General features: G+C 36.3%; 2 protein-coding genes across 4 annotated transcripts in view; one reads left to right on the forward strand and one right to left on the reverse strand.

Moving 5' to 3' along the window:
- LOC100869951 (uncharacterized) overlaps positions 1-26,011 on the reverse strand; it is a 74,614-nt gene that overhangs the window by 35,300 nt on the left and 13,303 nt on the right. For both annotated transcript variants that reach the window (XM_086914141.1, XM_086914142.1), the window contains exons 2-5: positions 20,546-20,988; positions 14,219-14,511; positions 9,094-9,470; positions 1,648-1,989 (exon numbers count right to left, since the gene is read on the reverse strand). In XM_086914141.1, coding sequence (XP_086770267.1) covers positions 1,648-1,989; positions 9,094-9,470; positions 14,219-14,511; positions 20,546-20,988 — 1,455 coding nt within the window. The remainder of the gene's footprint in view (positions 1-1,647; positions 1,990-9,093; positions 9,471-14,218; positions 14,512-20,545; positions 20,989-26,011) is intronic.
- The window catches only part of LOC100869830 (cytochrome P450 6A1), a 30,227-nt gene continuing 25,078 nt past the window's right edge, over positions 20,863-26,011 (forward strand). Inside the window, exon 1 of one of the 2 annotated variants that reach the window (XM_031917070.2) lies at positions 20,863-21,004. The gene's annotated coding sequence lies outside the window, so the exon portion shown is untranslated. The remainder of the gene's footprint in view (positions 21,005-26,011) is intronic. The other variant, XM_086914143.1, reaches the window with a different exon arrangement.

Genomic DNA, 26,011 nt, shown 5'->3' on the forward strand with positions numbered 1-26,011 from the left:
AAAAAAAGTACGAAGTAGAAAGAATAGAGTAAAAAGTAAAAGAAAAATTAAAAGGAACAAATGAACTCAGTTGCTCGCATTAACAGAGAAAAATAGGTGAAAGTAGAATAAAATGCGTCATTAAAGATATTTTTTGAAAAAAAAAAAAAAATTAAAAACGAAGGAAGACTTTAAGCGTAGATAAAAGTCTTAAGGAAAAGTCTTGGATTATCAGAGAATAAGATTTTTTTCATCTTTTTTTAATTTTCACTTGCTTCATAGAACCAAAGTGACGAATAATCGTGATTATTCGAATGCAAAAGATATCAAACATTAATGTCGAATATTTTATATTTTATATGCAAGATATGCATGTAAATCCAGTTAAAAAAAAAAAAAACAAACAAAATTGTATTTTTTAAAAAAATCCTTCAAACCTGAACAAATTAGAAAAACGTGCCACGTTAAATTTTACCTTCTAAAATGTAAAATTACTCGTGATAAAAAAAGGATTAAATTATCGCAATACATTATCAACGAGTTAGTAAGTTTAAATTTTAACGATTTTTAAACGATAGAAGATGAATTCATTTTTAACTCTAATGAATAAAATTATACGAGATTATGCAACGATATAAATGAGTAAACGAGATTCAACCTTTCTAAAATAAATGGTTGATTTACGAAGAGACGAAAACTGTTTAATTCATTTATAAGATCGATAACGATTTCCATTTTCGGCTCTTTTTAACCTGCTACTTTAAACTGGATCAAGGATGTGCAAAAAAGAAAAAAAAAAAAAGAAAAAAAGAAAGAAAGAGAAGGAAACGAATAATTCACAAACGAAGAGTTAAAACCGGGCAAGCGATTCCGGGGGCGAAAATTTTTCAATTCGAGGCAATTAAGGCCTCGAAAGAAAGTTTTCGAATGTGCTTAAATTCAGGATGCATTGCACACGATGTTAACTTAAAAAACTTGGGAGGCGGTCAGAGAAATCCTTCGAAATTTAATTCAACTTCAAGAGCGTCCAACTTTTGCCCCGTGACTTTGGAAAAATATCTTTTTATCGAAAATCGAATATTTGTACACTCTCAACTCAAACACCCTTTAAAATTAAATGAGCGATACGAGAGATTGAAATTCCGCGCGGAATTTACACAAGAATTTACACGATAAATTGGAAAAGAAAAACATTGGAGGAAAAAGATCGAGGCTTTAAAAATATACAATAACGAGATCGTCTAATATTTTTTTGGAAGAAACAATGGAAAAAAAAAGATTATACACGCATCGAACACGTTGGTATTCGAATCCATCCTCGTTATCAACGTTCGAGAAGGGGATGATTTGAAAAGTTTGATATATAGAGATTGCAAGATTCCAACGTTGCAAGCAGGAATACGCGCCGAGTCAGCGATTTGAAATGCTTCTCAAGCGGCAATCTCGCCGTTCTCACAATGCGTTCTCCTCCCCCGATGCAACGAATACGCGTTCGAGGAATTCCGCTTAATTGAAACTTCTCCGACATTCGTTGCGCGCGAAAAAAAAAGAAATCTATCGTTTCTATCGCACGAGAAAAAGAAGAAAGAAACGAGCGAAAGAAAGATCGAAGGAGAGACTGTTGCTCCCCTCGTTTCCTGGTGCAAAGAAAGCTGGGTGATTCGTTACCTCCTCGGGATGATCCTCTTGGGGCGAGGCGACCCTGAGCAGGGACAGATCCTCGGGCGTGGAGGAGAATTGGACGGGTGCTCTGACGGTCCTGCCCCAGGGGTCCTGGTGATTCCTCCTGCACGTGTGCGGATAACTCGGCTCGCCGGCCTCGCCGATCAATTCCCGCCTCTCAACCCGGATCTCCCCGTCTGAGAGCGTCTTCTGCAACGGGAGGAACCTCCTCCCCGTCTGGGACATCCGGTTCAAAAGGGCCCGGGCGTCCGGCGACACGGGCGCCGGCTTGAAGTCGATCAGAATCTCTTGGTCGTCCAATTCGTACGATCTTCGCCGGCCCTGGGACTGTGGGGGAACAAAAAAGAAAATTCTTTCTCTTTGTTGCCCTGCTCTCGTTGGTTTGCCGATCCTCTTTTCTTTTTCGAGAGAGAGGGGACGATTCTTCCTGGCTATCGGACACTACCGTCAAGAACTTCGACCAGCAAACTACTCGGCCAGTCAACGCTAACTCTCAGGCAGAAAAATCGTAATTAATAGTCATTGTAAACCGTGCTCCGATCGTTGGACACACGGTTGGACAAATTATTGAGACACACGAGTTGGGACGCAGCTTCCAAAAAAGACTAATCGTCAATTAGTCCGCCTAATTTCGCGAAACTATTGGTTCCTTGGGTATCTTTGAGAGCGACGGAGTTAAAATTTCAAGTTGTAAAATTTGTTTCGTGTAACGTTAACGATGCGTTGATATGAATATTCGGGGAGGGATGAGTTCGTTGATGAAAAAAAAAAAAAAAAAAAAAGAAATGGAAGTGGAAATGAATCGGCCTCTTTCCGAAGCGGCTCAATTCATTTTATTGGTATATATATATATATTTTTCGATCGGGCAATATTTCACCGACAATGTGTATTTATACGGCGCGTTGATATTATCGATATAATACGTTTATCGACGCTTATTTCATCGTCGACCGATCGTATTTATCCACATTATCATCAGGAGGGATGAATTTTCTCCACGCGTTTGTTATTCCCCCCTTTGAAAAGAAATAACGAGAAGAATAATATCGAATTTTATCCAAGCTATGTTTATATTATTATTATTATTATTATTATTATTATTGTTGTTGTTGTTGTTGTTGTTATCATCATCATCATATTAATCGAATTGAATGCGTGCTTTACTAAAGGTTGAAATTTCATTCGTTAACGAGCAAACCTTCTAATCGAGGGATCGAGAATTATTACGAATCGACTTACGAATCGAAATAAAATCGTAGAGAAAATAATCAATACGTATCTATCGTAGAATAAAATTTCGTAGAATAAAACAAGATTAAAGTTGACGTATCGATAAACCGTTAAGAATCTATCGTTTCAAGGCAAGGGATTATAAATCATTTTACGAGAATTTCAATTCAATTTCTATTCTATTTACCGATCTATTTAGCGATCGTCGAAACGTTTAGCAATACGGTCACAAGTTAAGTTAGAAAGAAAGCTTCGACAAACATACGATAAACTGGACGTTGAGAATTGGAAATAGTGTTCTAGAGAAGCAGATGTTAGGGGGAAAATGCTTATTAAGAAAAGAAGTTATGGATATCTTCCCGACAATTCTATAAATTATCCGATAGATATGAGCGATAAACAGTGATAATTTTACGAAATAATAATAAAAACAATAAAACTGAAAATTATACAATTAAAAAGACACTGTAAGAAGACATACCGTTCAAAGATTGAAAGGAATAGAAAACTTAAGAATATTATTATTGTTTATTTCTCGAAAGTAACGATAAATAAACGATGATAGAAATGCATATGTTATAACATAAGATAGGTTAAAATTAATCCATAAATATGAATGGCTAGAGTAAAAAATCCGTTAGATAATCCGCGAGCATTTTCCTCCTGCCTGAACGTATCATTATAGTTTCGAAATCGAATATACACAATAAAAAAAAAAGCAGAAAGTTTCTACTTTCCGTACAATTCAATTCTTAACTCAATTACTTAACTCTAATTACTCAAGTTTAAGTTTAATTTATAAAAAAAAAAACAAAAAACAAAAACAAAAAAACCTATCGATAATTCATTATATTCATTATAAAATTGAAATTTAAACGCTTATTAAAAAAAAAAAAAATTACAAAATATCTCTTCTCAACTATTGAAATATCACAATTCTCTAGCCTATATTTATTACAAAATTTTAATAAACGTACAAGAATTTTAACTACGATGTGCAAAATTTGTCACATCGAAACAATTATTTCTTACACACTTGTATAAAAATAAATTTTACACATTATCCGAATCACTGTGCGAGACGTGTTGAACAGACGTAGAGTAATCAAAGCGTGCATCTTGTTCCGTCAAACCTGTCCAGGATCGCGCGAATTAAAATGAATTTTCGCCGCGAGACGAAACGTACGAGCGTTTTGATCGGCGGTGAAACGATGCGAAACGTAAAACAACGTCATAAAACAACGATGGAACAACGATGGCCCGATCGATACGTTAATATCCGTAACAACGCGTGTCCTTTAATTACACTTCACCGACGCACAAGCTTTCCCTTTTCCACCACGTCTATTTTGTTAACCGGACAAGTAATTCGATCACGATACCATTACAATCCGCTATAAATAGCGGGGAAATTTGATTCTTGTCCGATCTTCCCTCTCACCCTCCCCTCGTGCTTCCCCCTCCCCCCTCCGTGTAATCGAGCGTCACACAATGACGGCGGCCACCCCATGATTTATGCCGAGCACACGGAAATAAATTAATTAATCCCCTCGTACGATTTCATTGAACGCGTTAATTGCATCACGTCCCACATTTCGGCTCGACGTTCCCTGCATTTGGCTTTTCTTCTTCCCTCCCTATATTTCTATCCTCGAAATCGAGTAACCGCAATTTACTCGATTCATTTGGAAATTTTGAAAAAGAAAAGAAGTCTCCATGGGAGTTGAGATCCTTTCGAAAATTCTTCTTAAAAAGGTTAAACACGAACGGTAGTAATTGCATAATTATGCGAAACTTTTTTTTCAGACAGATCTTGTACAACTTGTTACGATGCATAACTCGTTCGTAACTTGCAAGGATTTGCACGCGAATGAATGAAAATTCCATCATATCAATAACGATTATTAATAACCGAACTGGTGTAGTGGAACTGGTTCAGTAGAAATTCATTCATTACAATTTATATCGTGATTTTTCATTCAGAGATCTGAGTTTCGATCCCGACTTGAACTCTCTGAAAACAAACAAAAAAAAAAAAAAAAAAAAAAGAAAAGAAGAAAAAAAAAGGAAAGGAGGAAAAGAAAAACTGGAGCATCGTTACACACGTTAATCGGTGTAGCGTCAAGTTGCGTAGTAGCCCATCCGGAAAACCGAATCGTCGAGCTAATCGATATCCACTCCCGGCCAGTGTGCGACAGCGGGGGAGATTTCATACGTGAAATTGAATCGGATGTCGCGAGAGAAACGTTTGATCCCGCATCACAGAACGCCGCGATCGCGAATAATTCGACAGATTTTCATGCCCGGCTCCTTAACCACCCCAAATTGGAATTCGTAATATCCCCACCCGTTGAATCGAGAGTGGCGTCAAGTACGCGGAGCCGAGCATCGCAGAAAGCCCTTTCCAAATCAATGAGATTCCCCCGTACGATTGCTTCCCCGCTTCAAAGGAATTTTCTATTTTGGCCACCATTGAAATCGAAAGGACAAACGTCGCGAGTGAAGCAAGTTTTTAAGGAAAGATTCGTGTCAACAATCCTTTTTTTTACTTTTTTTCGAGTTTATGCTGCGAGGAGAGATCGTAGAGGGGAGTGAGATTTCTCTGGATCTTATTCACTGGTGGAAAGAATGTGGAAAGAAGTATTTTTGTTTCTAGCATGATACTCCGAATCAATGAATAAGTCAATCCGAAACGACGATCTGTAAACCTCGAATATTCTAACGTATACCGATATAATATAAAAATTTCTTTATTTCTCATAATATGCGTTAGGTTAATTACGATTTGTAACGATAGTTTAATTTACAAATGTAATCTCGTGTTCGAGCAGTTAATTGTACGTATACGAGTTAAGTTAAACATACTATAGATGTGTTAATATTATATCAAAATAATTAATAATAAGCTTCGAAAATATTTCCAGTCTTGGATGATTATCCTAACGTGAATTCATAAATGAAAATAATTTTTGAATAACGATTATGAATATTCAAGCTATAACTGTTCCACTGCTAGTGTGCAGCGTCAGGATTGTCAACAAAATGTGTGAAGTGGGGATAGACGGTTCTAGTCTCGTCCCACCAGACTTCTTTTTAGCAATACGTAACTCAAACTTTTAAGGTAAAGTATGATTGGATGAGAAAAGTTTCGCATATGCGATAATACGTTGATAAGAAAACGTACGTGTAAGGTAAATATAAAGTAATGAAATATTATTTTGCTTCTTTTTTATAGTATTTAAAAACGTTTCGAATGAAAATAATAATAAATGCGTATATTTTGAATCTCGTGGATAATTTTCAATTTACAAATTTACCATTTCTAATTATCGATTGAGAGAGGGCTTTTTTTCACTCTCTCGATATACAACGTGTTAATATACGTTCGAACATATTAAAGCAAGGAATGTACAAGAATTAACTTTGTTTCTTTTTTAATCGTTTATATTATGAATATTTAGGTTCAAGATGGAGCGAGACGTAGAATGACGTGACACGCCACACCGTGGCGCTTCGGTGTAACTAAGATAAAGCTGTCTTGCTATATATCTTCGTCTCTTTTTCGTTTAACGGAAAATTGCTCATAGCTCAATGAATAAGTCTCAACCAACGTTTCCCTATACAACAGCTTATATTGTTTCGGCCTTTAAAGTGATGCCTTGCGAATATATTCACACTTTGTACGTCGAGAGAGTAAAAATAGCTCTTATAATTGAAATGTATTTATAGAATATCTCTAATTATTATATTCATGATAAAATTATCCACGAGATTCAAAATATACGTCCTAAAAAATAATTGGAAAGCTTAGGTGAACAAAGTTTCGGTTAACAAAGAAATAATCAACGCGATTAGATCGTGATAGGATAGGCGATGAAAATAATCAAGATACGATCAAATTATATCAGTTCACCCCGTATCCCGAAACCACATTTGTTTCTCGCTAGGACACGTTGTCACGCGTTCCGAGCATTTAACTGGTTAATTGAAACGTGGCGGCCTACGAAATCAATAGAATTTAATGCAGAATTAATTGACGACTGATTTTCACGGGACTGGCCTTTATGAAATTTCAATTTTCCAAGTAATTTTTGCCACGTACAGGGCAAAAATTTGAAACGAGACGAAGTAAAAATTGATCAAAGAAATCGATCAAGGGATGCGATAAAGAGTTTTATCATCGATGAATGATTTTATATATATATATATATATTTTTTTTTCAAAAGCGAGAACGCTTTGAGAGATTTTATTGCGGATGGAGAAAAGATAAAAAAAAATTTGCAATCGTGTGAATCACAATCTAATCGATGAAACGAAAAAATTGAAATCGCTGTACGATTTTAATTGGTAATGTCACATTTTTTGTATCTTCATCCTGTTCCCTCGTATTTTGCGGATAAATTCAATGTAACTCGAGCACCCTTTAACGTTTCACATTAATTTTTCCGCTTTGCCCTGTAAATCCTCTTTCTCCCTTCCACCACGGATATTACTTCACGTATGACGAAATCTCTCATGGGATTCAACGATTCAACAGATTAAGTAAATTCCTTGGTAACCGTTGAGAACCGTATTATTCGTTCGAAAAATGATATCACTTTAGAAGGGGAATATCAATATTAAATTTAGAACACGATTTAATTATGCTAATTAACCATTCGAATTTTACGATTATCGCTATTAGATTAAATCATTCGATAAATAAACAATTTACACGATGAATATAACATAATACAGATAATAATTGACGATTAGAAACGCTGATTGCTCACGGTCAGCGTGTTTTAAATATACACTTTTACCGAATTTGAATTTTAAATTCGACAGAATCGAAATTTTGCAAAATTCCACCTTATCGTCACCTAGTCGAAAATTCGAAGCCTCCTGGGTGAAATATTATTGTAATACATACAGATAAAGTTCTTCTCTCCGTAATTTACTTCGAAAATCTCTGTAACTGGTTGGCGGGCGGTGATAAAGGGAAATGAGTTGACATTATAAATCAACCTCGCTATAGCTGTTGGATGACTACTACGAGTGTATCGCCCGCTTCGGACATTTCCACTCTCCAAAGTTTATTCATTAAAACCAGAGAAGTGCATTGTGCAAATTTTAAGCGAATCGTTTAAAGTCAATCTGTACACGAGAGTTGCGGCTTAATAATTGTTGTGCACCCGTGTAACACATATCGCATGAGGAAATTCGTAAATTACCTTCTATCACAAACGAATTTTAAAACGAAGATTCATATCCGTAATTATCATTATCATTCCTCGTCATCGAAAAATGTTCCTAACAAATGGACAAGTTCTCTAAAAATTCTCAAAATACTTCGATCCAAAATTATTTTACAACAGTAGTTTCGAGCCAAATTTAACCCTTTGCACTCGTATTTATATTTAACACGTTCGTCGGCCAGCGCGATTTCGTTGAGTTTCTCAAACGGGGCCCAAACGTTACTGTCGGAAGTAGTTTTAATATTTTTATTTTATATATTTTAATATAAAATTTAGGATGTATTTATATATATATTAGTTCTTAGTTTTCATTAACTAATTCTGTGATACCGATTCTGAATTAGTTGTTTTCAGTGTCTCCACTTCTTTTCCTCGCTCCCCACTTCCTTCGTTTCCAAAGTCAATTTTAAGTATTTTGGTCTGAATATAAGCCTCTGATTGGCAACTTCAACGGTTCTATATTATTATAGAACGACATATACGGTATAATTTTAGATTTAAAATTGTATAAAAATGCGGATTGATTCGCTAACAAATCATACTTGTCCCTCTTTTCTATTATTCTTAAAATTTAAATTCTGTGATTCCAAAGTATATTTCATATTTATATTTCACCGCTTATAAAATTCCACTTTAACCCTTTGCATTCATATGTCGCCGTATAATCGCTATCCTACATTAATAAATATATATATAATATAATTACATTCTAGAGAGCTCTTCTTATTTGATAACCTTTCATAAATACAAATGTAAATGATAATTAAAAATCTTATTTTTCTCGAAGAAGAAAGCGTCACCCACATAACACGACGACCGTGTTAAGAAGAATTCCCAAGAATCCCTAGAACGTAATCACGTCACACGTTCGTTCAAAATTAATAAATCCTACCGATAACGATAAAATGTAGAATGCAAATCTCCGCATTCAATAATAAACCAGAGAAATAATTATTACTCACGACGGCCATGATAGAGTCGGAGATGTCCCCGTTGGTCAACGGCTCCTCGACGACCTCGTGGGGGGGTGGCGTGTCGACGAGGAAGGGCGACCTCGGTGGTTCCTCGCTCTGCGTCCTGTGCAGCGGCTCGTGGTGCTCCTCGTCCTTCCCCGCCCCCCCTGCTTGGCCCAAAGGCGTGCCCAGCTGGCCGGCCTCCGAGTAACTCTTGGTCAACTTCCTGCCGTTGAACAGGCCGTTCGTCTGCGCCCCCTGCGAGACCATCTTCACGCGGTGTATCGTCCTCGGGCTGAGGGTGACGGGGACGCGGGCGCGGAACACGGCCGGGATCTCGGTCTGGGTCGCCTGGGTTTTCATCGTGCCGCGCTTCGGTGGCTTCTCTGAAACCGAATCCATCGTGATTTCCTTCGATTGGAATTCACCTTCGAGGATAATTGAGGGGAAATAAATAAAAAAAGATTTGAGTGCTTTACACTTTTGTTTTTTTTTGGGGGGGGGAGGGTTATTGTATGAATTTTTTCCTCTTTTATTACACTTAAATTACCGTTTGAATTGTATTTTTAATATTAAATAAATTTGAAATTAATTAAATCGTTATAGGGTATGAAAGTTCACTGAAATTCTATCTATTATTTTATTGTTAAATTGTTGCTAGCAGTGTCGCTATTCTGTAGTTGGCATCCTTTCGTTTATCTTCGATACGCGATCGTCAATTGTTCAGTTGATGTTCTGTAGCCCGACACGTGCACTCACGTATAAATATATCCATTCAGCTAAATCAGTATTAATTATTAGAAAATTAAAGTAATTGATTTTATATATTATTAAATTTTAATCAGCTAAATCGTAAAAATACGGGAAGCTTGTAATGTCGTCTTAATTTTGTCTTAATCTGGAATATTAGGCTCATCGATAAGTTTTATTATTATTCGAATAGAATTAAGGGGAAGAGGGGAAGTTGGGCAGGTGTGTTCGAGAATGTTCGTTTTGTTGGAATGTTAAGCGGATTTTTGTTGACAAAGGAACGAAGGAAGTTCCTTCGCGAAGGACGGGGAGAACTTTGCAACGCAAACGGAAATTGTTTGTAACGACGAGTTGAAGATGCGGTATTAGAGCGAAGGAGGATGTCTTTTGATGTAATTGGATCAAATTCTTGACTTAATATTATATATTTAGACGTGGGAAGACGTTACAACATTTTGAATCACATCGAAGCGGCTTTGATCTTCGTGATGATGTTAATAAACGAATATACGAAATATTCTATTAATTTGATAATTCAATTCTATTTAATTCTTGCATACGTTCTCAATAACACTTTCGATCGATTAAATAAAAAAAAAAAAAAAAAAAAGTTACAAGCAAATGAATATTAATTGTTATATAGTATTAATTTCGAAATATACGAAAGTATACGTAATAAAAAATAAAATTTATGCCCGAATGAAAATCGAAAATGAAAATAACAGAATTTTTTACTTCACAATTTTATAACGATATGTAATCATGAATATTCATGATTATTTAAATAAAAATTTTAATTCTTAAGGAAAAATTAACACGCTTGTTCCAAGAACGAGTAAATCAAATCACAAACTCCCTTCTCTCAGATCAAGCATAATTTATCGATCCGATTTCCACATACACACACACATATATACAACACACGTTCGTTGAGGGTGGAAGGATAAGAAACGGATTTCCTTCGTACAAATTACCCTTCCGTGACATAATTTACGTTGTAATTCGACGTTCGTTAGAAATTAATCGAGGAAGCTGAATTAACGCCCTCCACCGATCTAACACCGCGAATCGGATCTAATGTCAATGCGACTGCCTCCTCCTCCTCCTCCTCCTCCTCCCCTCCCAGTAGTCGTTATCGTTTCCTACGCGAGTTCAATATCGGGTCTCATTCGAGCGACTATATTGGCAATTTGTTGGCTAATATCGAGCTAACAGCCGGACCGAAGGCAAGAAGTTAATATAGCAGAAGAAGGGACGATTATAGGAACGCGTCGCGGAATAGAAATGGAAACAGAGATTCCGTCGTCTAATATTCGCTCGCTCGCGAGTAGGAAAAATTTCATTTTTTTGAATGGATGTTTCCCTTTGTTGGAAATTTATTTGTTTGTAACGAGCAAAGTTTCTATATACTTTCTCTTATTTATTAAATCTGATGGATTTTTTCGATTCGGTTAAAAAAACGAGGGAAATAATCGAAATGGAATTTTTGGAACGAGCTCGTCCCAATTTTCCCCTCTCGTATCGTGGAGAAGAAGAGGCAGGATATCGAAGGCTTTCCCGTAAAACTGTTCGATTAAGATAATTAAATTCGAGGCAAATCGAACCGGATTAAATAAAAGATCCGTCTTGTTGCTTCGAGGGGTAAAGGATTTGGAGATAATTTTTAAATCGCTTGGAGTATTACGTATATCTTATTACTTATCTGTAAAATATATATTTTGCCATCAAATCTTCTTCCACAACATCTTGTAAACGTGATAACTTAAAAAGTTTGGATTTTTGTTTCTTTCTTCGGTGTACGTTCCATGTATTTTTCGTACACCGAGCTAAAATACGAATAATCCACTATTTATAGATACGTATCTCGTTCAGGTCGATCTTTTTTATTCGTCATTTTATCGAAGAAAAATTGAATTTACCAGGTATTCCATTCCTCTCATATTGCCGATCATGTTTTCAATATGTATCGTGTATATATATATATATTGCATTACCGTTGGAAGAGAGAGAGAGGTACACGTCCTGTTAACTCCTCACAGTGTTGAGCTTTCATATTGTTCCCCTTCCTTTTTTTTTTTTTTTTTTTTTGTTTCAGCGAGTATAAAAAGTCAGAATTTTACGTGCAATGAATTTTTCTTTTCTCGTTGTCACGTTGTTATAAAAACACGATTCTCCGCACAGTATATATTTCACGGTATTATTGATGTTTGTTAATCATGGAATTTTCCCCTTGTTTATTTCCGCGAATTGATTTGATTTCATCCTTTATTGATTTATTATATTAATAAATGGGGTATATATAACGGATAGTGGAACAACGAAGACACGCGGGAGAAAAATGTAGTCGACTCGTTTTTTGATTTTTAATCGAGTTAATGGATGATGTATGTTAAAAGGGTAATTTTTTCCAATTGGAAAGAAAGAAAAAAATCGTAGAGGGAATTGACACGAGTGAATCTGAAATTTCTCTCTCTCTCTTGGTTCGTGCCAAAACAATGGAACAATTTCACTTTTGACTATTGGCTATATCTTAATCACGAATGATCGATGAAGTGTCATCAAGGCGTCCGACTTTTCCCCCTCTCAAGAAGATCTCTATTCCCATTCCGGATTAAGAAGGGCGGAGCATCTGAACAAAGCTTATGCTTGCGTCATCGTAATTTATCGGATTTTTTTTTATAATTATTAATAAACGAAAGGTGTTTCATCCTCAAAGGAAAACTTTTCGCAATTGAAAAATATCCATAAAATACGAAACAATTTTATAATTAATCCACGATGAACGAATGCTTCATTATTTTGCAATAATTCTTGTTTTAAAAAAAAAAAAAATATCGAAACTCTTATCGATTTTGATCTTGGAAAATTTAAAAGAAATTTCGTTGTTATTCGAATATACTTATCATCGATCGGAACAGTACTAATTAAAACGAGAAATTCGACACTTTTAAATCATGAACCAATTCCAACGAAAGGAAGGAAACTTTCGAGCTAGCCATTTTCTATTGAAACATTTTCTCTAGAGAGCGCTTTTGATGCAGCTTTAGTTTTAAGTTACACCCGAGAACCTATTTAGTTACATAACGCGAACACGTGTGTGCTTTCCAAGGGTCGCAGAGGCGGGAGCGAACCGTAAAAAAGTACGAACGCGTGAAAATTGACCTCGAAGGTGGCATCCTGAGACTTATAGAATGTAAGGGAAATTTCAATGAGAATCGTTTATAGTACTTGAGTTTGCGCTTCTTTTATTTTATTTTCGTCTTATTGCTTCTGATCAGGCTGCTCCAATTAAAATTAATTCAAGTTCGAAATAAATCGATTCTCGCGACGAAAGATTGGAAGAAGGAATTATGCACGAAGCGCAAGGATTTCTCATCGAGAAGGTTTTAATCTGTCATTAAAGAGGAAGTCTATTTTTAACGATAAAAACAAACAAGATCTTTTCAGCATTAAAGTGAAATAGGAATATATATGTAATCACTTTTAAATTTGTAAATTTACTTCGTATATTCAAAAATGAATAACTTTCGAAAATCAATGAATCTTCGATTATCCACCACCGATTAATCTATCGTTAAAAGAAAATTTATTTCTAATGATATACTAAAAAACAAACAAAATCTTTTTCAGCATTAAAGTGAAATAAGAATAAAATATTTATCTAATCACTTTTAAATTTGTAAATTTACTTTGTAAAATGAATAAATGAATAACTTTCGAAAATCATCTGTTTCTAATCCTCGATTATCCACCACCAATTAATCTATCATTAGAAAAGAAAATTTATTTCTAATGATATACTAAAAAACAAACAAAATCTTTTTCAGCATTAAAGTGAAATAAGAATAAAATATTTATCTAATCACTTTTAAATTTGTAAATTTACTTTGTAAAATGAATAAATGAATAACTTTCGAAAATCATCTGTTTCTAATCCTCGATTATCCACCACCAATTGATCTATCATTAGAAAAGAAAATTTATTTCTAATGATATACTAAAAAACAAACAAAATCTTTTTCAGCATTAAAGTGAAATAAGAATAAACTTTTAAAAAAATTCAAGATTACCTATTTCTAATCTAAACCAATCCTCGATTACCCATCACCAATCACTACTATTTCATAAATCATCTCCTGATACCTTTAATTATCACCACATTTATATATAATTCCATTCTAATTCAACATTCTATAAATTACGAATCGTTATCGATATTTCATCTTGAATTTCTCTCCCTCTCAAAATGGAACATGATAAATAAAAAGACAAAGAGAGAGAGAGAGAGAGAGAACACGTTCACATTCTCTCGAAAGGAATAACGTTAAGGGCAATTAGGCGAGGCGAATTAGTGTATTTAGAGCGAGGAGGAAGGCGCACTCACCGAGGACAATAACTCGGGGCTCGTTAGCGGTGTACGGATGCATCAAGGGTAAGGCCGAGGGAAGCATAGCGTTCTGCATCGTTGGCTGGGAATCTATAAGGCGTTCCTGGTTCTGCGGCCTTGGGGGGCTTCTGCTCCTTGGAACGTCGAACGACGTGAGAGTGTACGATCTCGCGAAGCTCACGTGCTTCGTTTTCGGTGCTTGCGACGTGGGCGGGGGTGGGGCCGGGGGCAACACCGGCCGAGGACCCTCCAGCTTCGTCGATTCCTCGTCCTCTGGAAGCCACGTGTATCTACAGAAGAAAATTCTCGTGCAGCATTTTTCACCATCTCCCCTGGAGAAATAAGATCGTATTCCTTTCTTCTCGCAATTATTTATTTATTTGTATCTATCGGCAAAATCATTAAATTTTTTTCAAAAATTGTTGATCAAATTATTAAGTATTAATTATTATTTTTAAAAATTTTTAAATATCAATAATTATTATTGAATCAAAAAAAAAAATAATTTGTTAAATCAACACTAAAAATTTTAATTTTAATCTTTTGAATGTAGAAGAAATATTTTTATTAAACTAAAATTTTTATTCCAAAAACGCTCACGACTTATTTTCGATTTGAATGAAATTGACGGGTGATTTGTACAGTTTTTAAAACTATCTTCAATTAATTTAAAAGAATTATTTACTTTCAAATCCTCTTTATTACATTTATATTAAAATAAATTATCCAAAAATATAATTTGTTGAAACTCATTTTAAATATACTGCATTTTGACTTGAATTTATATTTTATTATTAATCATAAATTTGTTTAAATACTATTTAAACAACAATATACAAGTTTATACATTTAAGTATTTCTTACCGTGAACTGTCAAGTTAATAAACAAACCTCTCTAATTAAATATCAGATTAAAATTTAATAATTTATTGTTCGAAGCATAATAATAATCGGAAATAATCGTAATGGCAAACGGGAAGCAAGTCGAGTATAATAACTACGTATAAAGTAACTTAAAGTAGCTTTAACCAGTTACTTTTTCAACGGGGTCAATGTCCAATTCTGGTCAATTAGTCTGCGATTTTTCGATTCTCACGATCGAATTTTCGTGACAGGGAAAACAAAGAAAATCCGCAAGGAAGAAAGAAAAAGAAAAGATAAGAAACCGATAATCTGGATGATTTCCATATGCAGAATCTCGTTCCCGGCATTTCTTTGGAGCAACAGCGTGGCGCCACGCCGCAAAGACGTGAAAAGAAGAAGAAGGAAAAAAAGGAGACTAGGAGGAGACTATTTTAAGAGACAACAAACACACACCTCTGTAGAGAAGAAAGAACGCACCTTTGTGAAGAAGACAACTGAATATCCTAACGTCAAAGAGAAACAAAGCGGGCTGGCCAAATATTGTTTCACAAATATTGAACCGCCGAAGCGAGGGAAGGGAACTTTCGGGGCAGTTGAAAAAAGAAAAAAAGAAAGAAAAAGAAGACTCGAATTGGAACAAAATTGAAAATTAACTTTCGCTTCGATAAAAACTTGTAGGCAAAATAAAATACAAAAACTGCGTATCCCTCGATCAAGGATCAAAGATGGAGAAGAAACGAAGAAGAGAAAATTTACATTAGAAGGAGCAGAACAGAGAGAGAGAGAGAGAGAGAGCGGCATGATCGCCAGCGTTATTACGGCACCCTCGAGAGCCAGCCAGGGGACTAAATGCAATTTATCTGGGTCGTTGTTGCACCGTCGCAGAAGCAACGGCTGGCGTCACCCACTTTTCCCCTAAGATAATGCCTGTCACACGTGAGGATCGGCTTCTGCCCGACACAATGGGAGACGAGAATGTATGAACGCGTGGCGATATCTATACGCGACGTTGTATCTCTGAATAAAAACAAAAAAGAAGAAGAAAAGGAAAGGAAATCCGGAATGAACGTCTATCGGTTAATTAAACCGCGTGTCCTCTCATCCTAATGTCGTTGGGAAAAAAGCGCGACGCGCTTTCTTTAGATCGTTAACGCCATTTTGTCACGCGATTATGAAACGTTTCTTCCGCGACACCTGTTGGATCGCGTTGCATCGGCAGAGTGTGTCGTTCGTGAAAATTAATTTCGCGTTCGTTCGACGATCAAGAAACGATCGTGCAACAGCCATTTTAATTCTGGAAGCAGAAGAGCTAATTTCGTCTTGGCTTTTCGTTGAAACGACTTCGAATATTGAACGTGAAATGTGACGCCTGAATGCGACGCTATATTACTCCAAGCATCTATCATTTACTGTTTTACTGGAATTGTATTCCGATCATTGATTTGATTCTAATGATGCTTCACTTCGATGTTGAATTCTGTTTTATCTGTTCTATTTTAATTGATCTGATCTTAGAAGATTGTCGTGAGCCTTGCTGCTATATCTCTATATTTGGATCTGGAAAGCAATAAGCTGTTGAAAAAATCCAAGCTTGTCTTCAAGCTTTACAAATCTTCGTTCTGTCCTTAACGTGGATCTTCGTTCGTCGTTTTTAACTTTTTTTAAATTCAGTTAATCTCGTGTTGTAGCTAAAGAGCTTCGTAGAGACGCGTGTTCCTTCGTTTTAATTTTTCGTCGATGGTGAGAATTAATTTCACGATTAAGGAGAGACGTTGTTGTAATTTTTTGAAAGAGGAAGACATCGGTTTAATAAGAGCAACGTTACATTGGACTTTTTGCATTATTCCGTGAGACGTCCCCTCGAGGAAGGCTTGTTTCGAGGAAATATGCAGTCGGTTTTGCATTCTGTCGTGAAAGATTCGTTTAAAAAAAATAACAAGTCGCTTTATAGGTTATCGCGTCCGCTTAAGGAAGCTTTATGCCGAGGAAATAACAAGTCGTTTCGTAGGTTTTTATGCTCTTCTCTTCGGTTGATTTTATTTGAAAATAACAGGTAATTACGTCGTTTCGTCGTACATCCTTGCTGCGTTCCTCTCTCTCTCTCTCTCTCTCTCTCTCTCTCTCTCTCTCTCTCTTTAATGTAAATCTCGTTTCGAGAAAATATGCAGAACAGATTAAGTTTCTAACCAGTTTAGAAAAATGAAAGACCAATTAACGAAAACTTAGTTCTTTCAACAATTTATTTTACAACTTTCACTTCTTTTTGTAACATGATATTTGTAATCATTTTTAATTGTGCTGCAAATTGTATCGGCTACCATTCACGGAGAAAGTAAAACCGGAGAAATGGAGATATCGAAACAGAATTTTCTTTCAAATATAAACGATATAAACAAAATCTGTCCAATTATTATTATTTACGAGCCAACGAATCCATCAAATGTAACGCAATTTATCCTTCGCCGACCTCAAACTATTAATACACCGTTCGATCCTACGCTTCACGCAACAATTAAAAAAAAAAAGAAAAAAAAATCGATGTCGGTCACGTGTCTGCATTTATTTCCGCACTTTTTCGCATCGACGCGTAACCAATGTCTAAATACAGCGTGGAACGCTCCGGGAACATAATTTTCCATCGATCGGCCACGGCCTTGAAGCAACGCCAACCAAGGCTGCTCTCTCTCTCTCTCTCTCTCTCTCTCTCTCTCTTTCTCCACGCGACAGCAATCAGAAATAAACGGAATCCCGTTGAACACGCCATCAAATCCTCGTTTTCCCTCACGAAAATCGGCCCCGTAACGAAGTTTCGTTCGGGTGGAGCGAAAGTCGAAGGAAAGGAAGCGAAACTTGCGAGCATCCTTCTTAAGATTCTATCGGGGATTCTACCGTGCAGTTTACGTCCCTGTTCCACCCGGTTTAATTCCTCTCTGCCATCGCTTCGGAATATATTCGGCGCCTTCGAATCGCGGCACCGTGAACGATGAGATATTTCATCGGTCTGCGGTTGAATCTCTTTCACGTACCACGAGGATATTATTATCGTCGTTATGCGGCAGGCAGCGCGGTGTTAAATTTCCCGTACGATATTTAACTAATTACTCGAGTCGTCCACGATCGTCGGTACGAATCTTTCCTTCTTTATCGTTTGTCACTGTCTTTTCTTTTATATGTATTTCGATTCTTTTTGGGGTTCTATTCTTTTTTATTTTTTTTATTATTATTTTTATTTTTTATTTTTTTTAACGCGACGCGACCAGTCAGAGGCTGGTCAACGTACTACGTCAACTCGTGACAGCTGCGAGTACGTCAGGGATTAAATCTGTGGTTATAAATGAAAAGGCAGCTAGAATAATATAGAAGTGATCGATGGAATTTTTGTTGTTTAACTTTTTTCCCCTGGAAAAAATCCTAATGATAAATTACAATCGAACAAAAAAAATTTGATGAAACCCAATTATGTCTGTCGCTCGATATTTCATATAAGAATATAAGGAATATTTCTATAAGGAAATAAACGAAAAACCCTGTCGAAATGATTATTTTTAGTGAAATTAATTCTACGTACACGTGTGTCATATATATAATCTATATATTTCTCATGTTTTTTATTTTAGTATGTCACGTCATTCGATCTCTTTTTTTTTCATTTCTCAATCTCTACGAATTGTTAATTTGATAACTTTCCAAAAAGTATAGTCCGAGTTCGTGGATCAAGATGAATTTCTCAATTTGGAATAATATCGCTTGGATTATCATAATTTAATCGAAAATCTGAAAAACATTTTAGAAAGAGGTCTGACAACGAAAACCAAATTGAGACACTTTGTCGCATCCCGTCCCATAATGACGGAATCGCTCGAGCTATTTTCCAACTCGAAATAATCCACGAAACAGCGTAAAATATATTACTTTAATTCTAAACAGACTTTCGTCCATAATTTCTATCACTTTGATATTCTTCCAATTCACTTCATATCTAAACTCTATAATTATCAGGTCGTTTGGCGGATCAAAAAGATTTACATATATCGTTGCTTCCATATAAAAATTTTTGGAATTAATATTCAGTGTATACAAAAACAGTGTGTATAACAATATCAGATCGATCATTTATACGATCGATTTTTTGAAAACAATTAAAACGCAAAAAGAATTTTGAACGACAAGACAAATCCTTACCTCCAATCTCACAAAACTTTCTTACTCTTCCTCTTGAGACAGAAAATCTAAACGAAAACTTGACGAAACGTATCAATTTTGCACCATTTGAACCGGATACAGTAAAGATATACTAAAATTTACACAATTATTACGTTATTTGAAAGATCGTCTCCGAGTAAGAGAACGCCTATATAAGAGATTATTACGCGAACTTATCGCACGAACAACTTAATCACACGACCTTCTTTGAACTCAAGCGACAGGTAAAGGGAGCTCTACCGCTCAAATACTCCTCGTTACATCGTTACACGAACCCTCGTGTTACCAATAGGCGAAACAACCAGAGTAGGGCGTTAACCCGAAAAGAAAAAAGTAACTAGTTAGAAATAATTTATTCGTAGCTATTATAATAGATCCGCTTTTCACACAACCTCGACTGTTTACAATTACTTTCGATTATTATCAGGTACAAATAAGTTCCTTTCTCTTTTTTTCTACGATCGTAATCGAATTCGAATTACTTCACTTTTATTTTGTTTGTGGCGCCATCTGAAAAAGTGTTCTTTCGTTTTTAAAAAGAGCCGTGACGAGCGCTCTAAGAGTTTCCAGTCGATTTCAATATGGCGTGCGAGAAATCATTCGCGTCACTGTTTACTTTTAGCATTCCAGCTTAGGAAATCAATTGTCGAAGCTATTGAAATGATTTGTGTGCCATTAATGGAGAACTGTGTCTTGCAGAACAGTGCAAAAAGTGATACCAAAGATTTATAAAGCCGGAAATTTTAATTTGGAAGATAATGATCGTTCAGGTGTACCGAGAAAGTTTGACGACGGTGAGTTAGTGGAATTGGCTCGACGAAAATCCAATCCAGACGCGAGAAGAATTAATTGGCAGAAAGATTAGGAGTCACCAGACAAGTGGTATCTATCCCATTGAAACAATTGGGTAATCTTGTACCTAATTTACGTAATGAAATCTTGAATTTGGAAAAAAAAAAGGAGGAAAGATCTTATTTGCACATAATTAATAATTACGCCTTGAACAATAAATTATCGAAGTAATTTTATTCGAATCAACTTCAACTATTAATCCTTTGCAGGCGACACGATACGTTTTACCGTTGCATTCGTACGCCATATAATCGCCATCCTACATTTTATTATATATTATGTGTATAATTATACGTATAATTACATTTTAGGCACGTATAATTACATAATTACCCTTGATTGTTAACCTTCTTAAATATAAATACGAGTGCAAAGGGTTAAATTTTAGGCAAAACCTACTCTCACCTTTTCGGATCGGGCACAGTGCAGAAAGATCTCGGTCTGCGCCTGAAGTAGGAACTCTCGATCCAATCGGCCTCGTCCTCCAGGTCGTAACGCGAGAAACCTCTCGAGTAGGTTGGGTAAGGTTGACGATACATGATCTGGAGGGAACGGCGGGGGTAGGGGGCATCGCAGAGGTTCTCATCGCTGGGCACGCTCCTCACGCAGGCGGAGAGAATCGAGGTTCTGGCCGAGGCGCACGGCGACGGACCTCTGGTCGACAGGCAACCGAAGAACCCACCTCCAGATTTCTCGACCGCGTCCAATTGCCGGCTGGTTATGCAATACTGCTCCTTGATGTCCTCGCGAGAGTAAAGGGGAGTCGCTCTACGATCCCAGTCGATGCTGATACTGCCTGCTGGCGCCACGAAACCGACTTGCAGATCCACCTGAGTCGAGACGTCCACCTGTCACCCACACCAGGTAAGCTTTGATTAGCGGGGGAGAATCGATGGGCGGTGATCAGATCAGGTTAGAAAGCGTTCGAATTAGTTTGCCACGTGTACGTAAATGTAATTTAAACGAGATATTTTGGAAAAGATTTCAGTGAGATTTGATCGTTGTAAAAGATTAAAAGAGACAAATTTCAATCCTTTTCTTTGAATTTTTTCTACGATATTTTTGTAACGAACAAATGTTTATTAGTGTACGCGATACTTTTACTTGAAGAAAACTTTAAAGAAGAAAGAAAAAAAAAAAAAACAAGAAAGCTATTATTCAAACGATATCCCTTTCGCGAAGTAACTTTAAAGCCGTGCGAAAAGTGATATTCTTCGAATGACAAACTTCGATAAAAGCAATTTCAAGAAGCGATCGAAAATAAACAAGAATGAAAAAAAAAAAAAAAAAAAAGGGAAAAATTGCATCAAATGTTCATTTTTCCGTCTCATTCAGATTTATTCCAATTGTTAAAATTGAGATCAATTAACAAGTGACGATATCGATATCGTACCGACACTTTCACAATGTCGCTCGTTCAAATTTACGAGAACCATTTACGCCATTACGAGTTACGAAATCAAATTTGTCAAATCGACAAAATAATTTCTAATTTGACCGTCGATTACGATTCCCTGTCTCTTCGAAATTATTTAAAAAACAAAAAAAAAAAAAAAAAAAGAAAGAAATTATATCAATATCAAATTACACGACGATATTTAAAATCGTAGTTTAAAAAAGACTTAATCTCGATCGAAATATACATCCGATCCGAGAAATTCATTCCGATGAAATTTCATCACGATATATTCCATCGTGAACACTGAACAATTTTGCGCATATTCGAACTGGTCGCTGCAATCCTCGTCAATTTCTAATTGATCCCCGCGAAATTCCAATTTCCATTTCTATTCTAATCTCATTCCGCTTCGAATCGATAACGTTGAAAGTGACACAACCGTCTGAAAATAGCTCCCTGCTCCGCGCCACAAGTACTCTAACTCGGTACACGTTTCCGTGCATAACCTCAAATTGAAACTTTGATCCGTCAAAATTCGGCTGCCAAAATATCCGACTCGAAATACACGTATATCACGCGTATAAAAATAGATATTTTTTTTCCACTTTCAAAGTCATTATTCAATATCATCCTCTCCTAAAAACCCGGCAACGCGCATCAATTTTATCGACCGCCGATACTCGTTGATCTCTAATTGGCCTCGCGGAGCAAAAAGAAAGGAACGGAGAAAGAGAGAGATGGATAGGGGGAAGGGGAAAAAAAGAGAAAGAAGAGGCAAACGTTCTTTTATCCTCCATTAACGCGTCTATTCCGGCTCAGCTTGCCTCGGCGGCCAATCGATCCTTCACAGATTGATCGATACGCGCCGTGTCGAACGGAAACTGCAACGCTATTAGCGTCACTAGGAATATTGATACACGTGAGCGCGTGACTTAAGAAAAAAAAAAAAAAAAAAAAAAAAAAGAAACGTTTGAAAACTCGAGGAACGCGTGGTATCATATATGATGATTCGGAGATGGGATATTTAGATCGATGCCTTTCTCTATCTTCCTCAACCGTCTCTCTATTCCCAACGGGCGGTTAAATTGCGAAGCTGGACGCGTCAGTTAATAAAATGCACCATCGTTATAAACGCTTCAAGGCGGGGAGAAATTTGTAATTATCGTGGACAATTTTGAATTGAAAATTATATATATCGTTGTTGTGTTGTTATTATTATATTGTATAATTTCACGGTTGTTTTTATTATCATTACAAATGTGTTGAGATGAAGTTTATCTTGGAGAAGTGAAATGTATTGTTATATTATTATTATTATTGTGTTATAATATGATATTATTTGCGTAATTTGATATAAATGTTGATTAAATAGAAAACAAAGGAAAATATATCTGTCCACGTGTTTGAAAATATTCGCTTTTCTAAATTTTTTGTAATCTTGAACATGATAGATTTGTCAAACGTATTTTTGAAAAATACGATTTTTAAACGCGTATAAATATAAATATTGCTGATACAAATTCGAAAAGTCTCGTTTAGTAAAACCTAAACCGATTTAAATCGTATGAAAAGAATCGTCAGTTCGAAATTTAACTATTCGATAAATTGATACAAGAAAGAAAGAGAGAGAGAGAGAGAGAAAAGAAAAAAAGAAAATAATAACAACAGTTTCGAAAAAGTTAAAACGAGTAGAAAGTTGCCCTCGTTTCTTTCGTTGAATTCATTATTTTTGCGGCTCATACGTCGCGACATACACGACATTGCCTCTATAATAACTCAAAAACCCAAAGCCGCAAGATTCTCGATTCCTTTTGACGACAAAATATCCGTGAAATTAAAAGAAATCCTCAAAGTAAAATCCTCATCAACCCTGTTGGCGAGCCATCCTACATCGAATCTCGCTAACGATAACAATCTATTCTCGTTACATCTATTCTTTTTTAGCCGAAACATTCGTCTTAGAAACTCATAACTCTTAGCTAACTTACGATACCAACCGATTTCTCGATCGCAAGAGGTCAATTTCCCGCCCCATTCCCATTCCTAGATTCCTCAAGATTAGCGCAAATTGCATAGACGGGGCGAGATTAACGGCGGTCCTCGAAGGCCGATCGATCGAACGTTAACAAGACGATTGCCATTCCAACGATCTTCTCGACGACTAAACTCAACGTAACAGAATTCGGCTTCGCACGATCGTTTCCAGATTAACCCGACTTTTCGACTTTTCCGTCGTGCCATTCCCGTTGAACGAGTCGCCATATCAAAAATGTGCACGGTTGTGCTCGAGAAATATCGTTGTTTTGACGGTGTTTATTGAAAAAAAAAAAAAATTGATGATAAAAACAAAATATCGATGCTACGTTTCCAGAGAAAGATACTCGATGTGCGATAACTCCAATCGTCTTGTCGTCAACTCGTCATATCATACGATACGCGGCATCTTGTGCAGAGCGACTCTAGTCGTCGGTAGTACATCAGTTTGATATCTTATGTAGAGCAACTATAATCGCTTTTAATCTCAGTGATATCTTATACAGAGCGACTATAGTCGCCCATAATCTTAGTGACATCTTATGCAAAGCGACTATAGTCATCCATAATCTTAATGGCATCTTATGCAGAGCGACTATAATCGTTCGTAATCTCAGTGGCATTTTATGCAGAGCGATTATAGTCACTCATAATCTTAGTGGCATTTTATGTAAAGCGACTATAGTCGCCCATAATCTTAGTGGTATCTAATGCAGAGTGATTATAATCGCCCATAGTATTTCAGTGGCATCTTATGCAAAACGACCATAATCTTAGTGACATCTTATGTAGAGCGACTATAATCGCTTTTAATCTCAGTGATATCTTATACAGAGCGACTATAGTATAATCTTAGTGGCATCTTATGCAAAGCGACTATAGTCGCCCATAGTATTTCAGTGACATCTTATGCAGAGCGACTATAATCGTTCGTAATCTCAGTGGCATTTTATGCAGAGCGACTATAACCATTCGTAATCACGGTGGTATTTTATGCAGAGCGATAATAATCACCCATAATCTTAGTGGCATCTTATATAGAGCGACTATAGTCACCCATAATCTTAGTGGCATCTTATGTAGAGCGACTATAGTCACCCATAATCTCAGTGGCATCTTATGTAGAGCGACTATAATAATTCGTAATCTCAGTGGCATCTTATGCAGAGTGATTTCAGTCGTTCATAGTATTTCAGTGACATTTTATACAAAGCGACTATAGTCGCCCATTAATTAAGTGGCATCTTATATAGAGCGACTATAGTCACTCATAATCTTAGTGGCATCTTATGTAGAGCGACTATAGTCACCCATAATCTCAGTGGCATCTTATATAGAGCGACTATAGTCACTCATAATCTTAGTGGCATCTTATGTAGAGCGACTATAGTCACCCATAATCTCAGTGGCATCTTATGTAGAGCGACTATAATAATTCGTAATCTCAGTGGCATCTTATGCAGAGTGATTTCAGTCGTTCATAGTATTTCAGTGACATTTTATACAAAGCGACTATAGTCGCCCATTAATTTAGTGGCATCTTATATAGAGCGACTATAGTCACTCATAATCTTAGTGGCATCTTATGTAGAGCGACTATAGTCACCCATAATCTCAGTGGCATCTTATGTAGAGCGACTATAATAATTCGTAATCTCAGTGGCATCTTATACAGAGCGACTATAGTCGCCCATAATCTTAGTAGCATCTTATGCAAAGCGACTATAATCGCCCATAGTATTTCAGTGACATCTTATGCAGAGCGACTATAATCGTTCGTAATCTCAGTGGCATTTTATGCAGAGCAACTATAACCATTCGTAATCTCGGTGGTATTTTATGCAGAGCGATAATAGTCACCCATAATCTTAGTGGCATCTTATATAGAGCGACTATAGTCACCCATAATCTTAGTGGCATCTTATGTAGAGCGACTATAGTCACCCATAATCTTAGTGGCATCTTATGTAGAGTGACTATAGTCACCCATAATCTCAGTGGCATCTTATGTAGAGCGACTATAATAATTCGTAATCTCAGTGGCATCTTATGCAGAGTAATTACAGTCGTTCATAGTATTTCAGTGACATCTTATACAAAGCGACTATAGTCGCCCATTAATTTAGTGGCATCTTATATAGAACGACTATAATCGTTCGTAATCCCAATGGCATTTTATGCAGAGCGATTATTGTCACTCATAATCTTAGTGACATTTTATGTAGAGCGGCTATAATCGTTCGTAATCTCAGTGGCATCTTATGCAAAGCGATTATAGTCGTCCATAATCTTAATGGCATCTTATGTAGAGCGACTATAATCGTTCGTAATCTCAATGGCATCTTATGCAAAGCGATTATAGTCGTTTGTAATATCTCAGTGGCGTCTAATGTAAAGTGATTATAATCGGCCGTACTATTTTAGTAGCAGAGCAATTA

Source organism: Apis florea, unplaced genomic scaffold, assembly GCF_048593485.1.
Source record: "Apis florea isolate Af1SG1 unplaced genomic scaffold, ASM4859348v1 contig_3585_pilon, whole genome shotgun sequence".
NCBI classification, from domain to species: domain Eukaryota; kingdom Metazoa; phylum Arthropoda; class Insecta; order Hymenoptera; family Apidae; genus Apis; species Apis florea.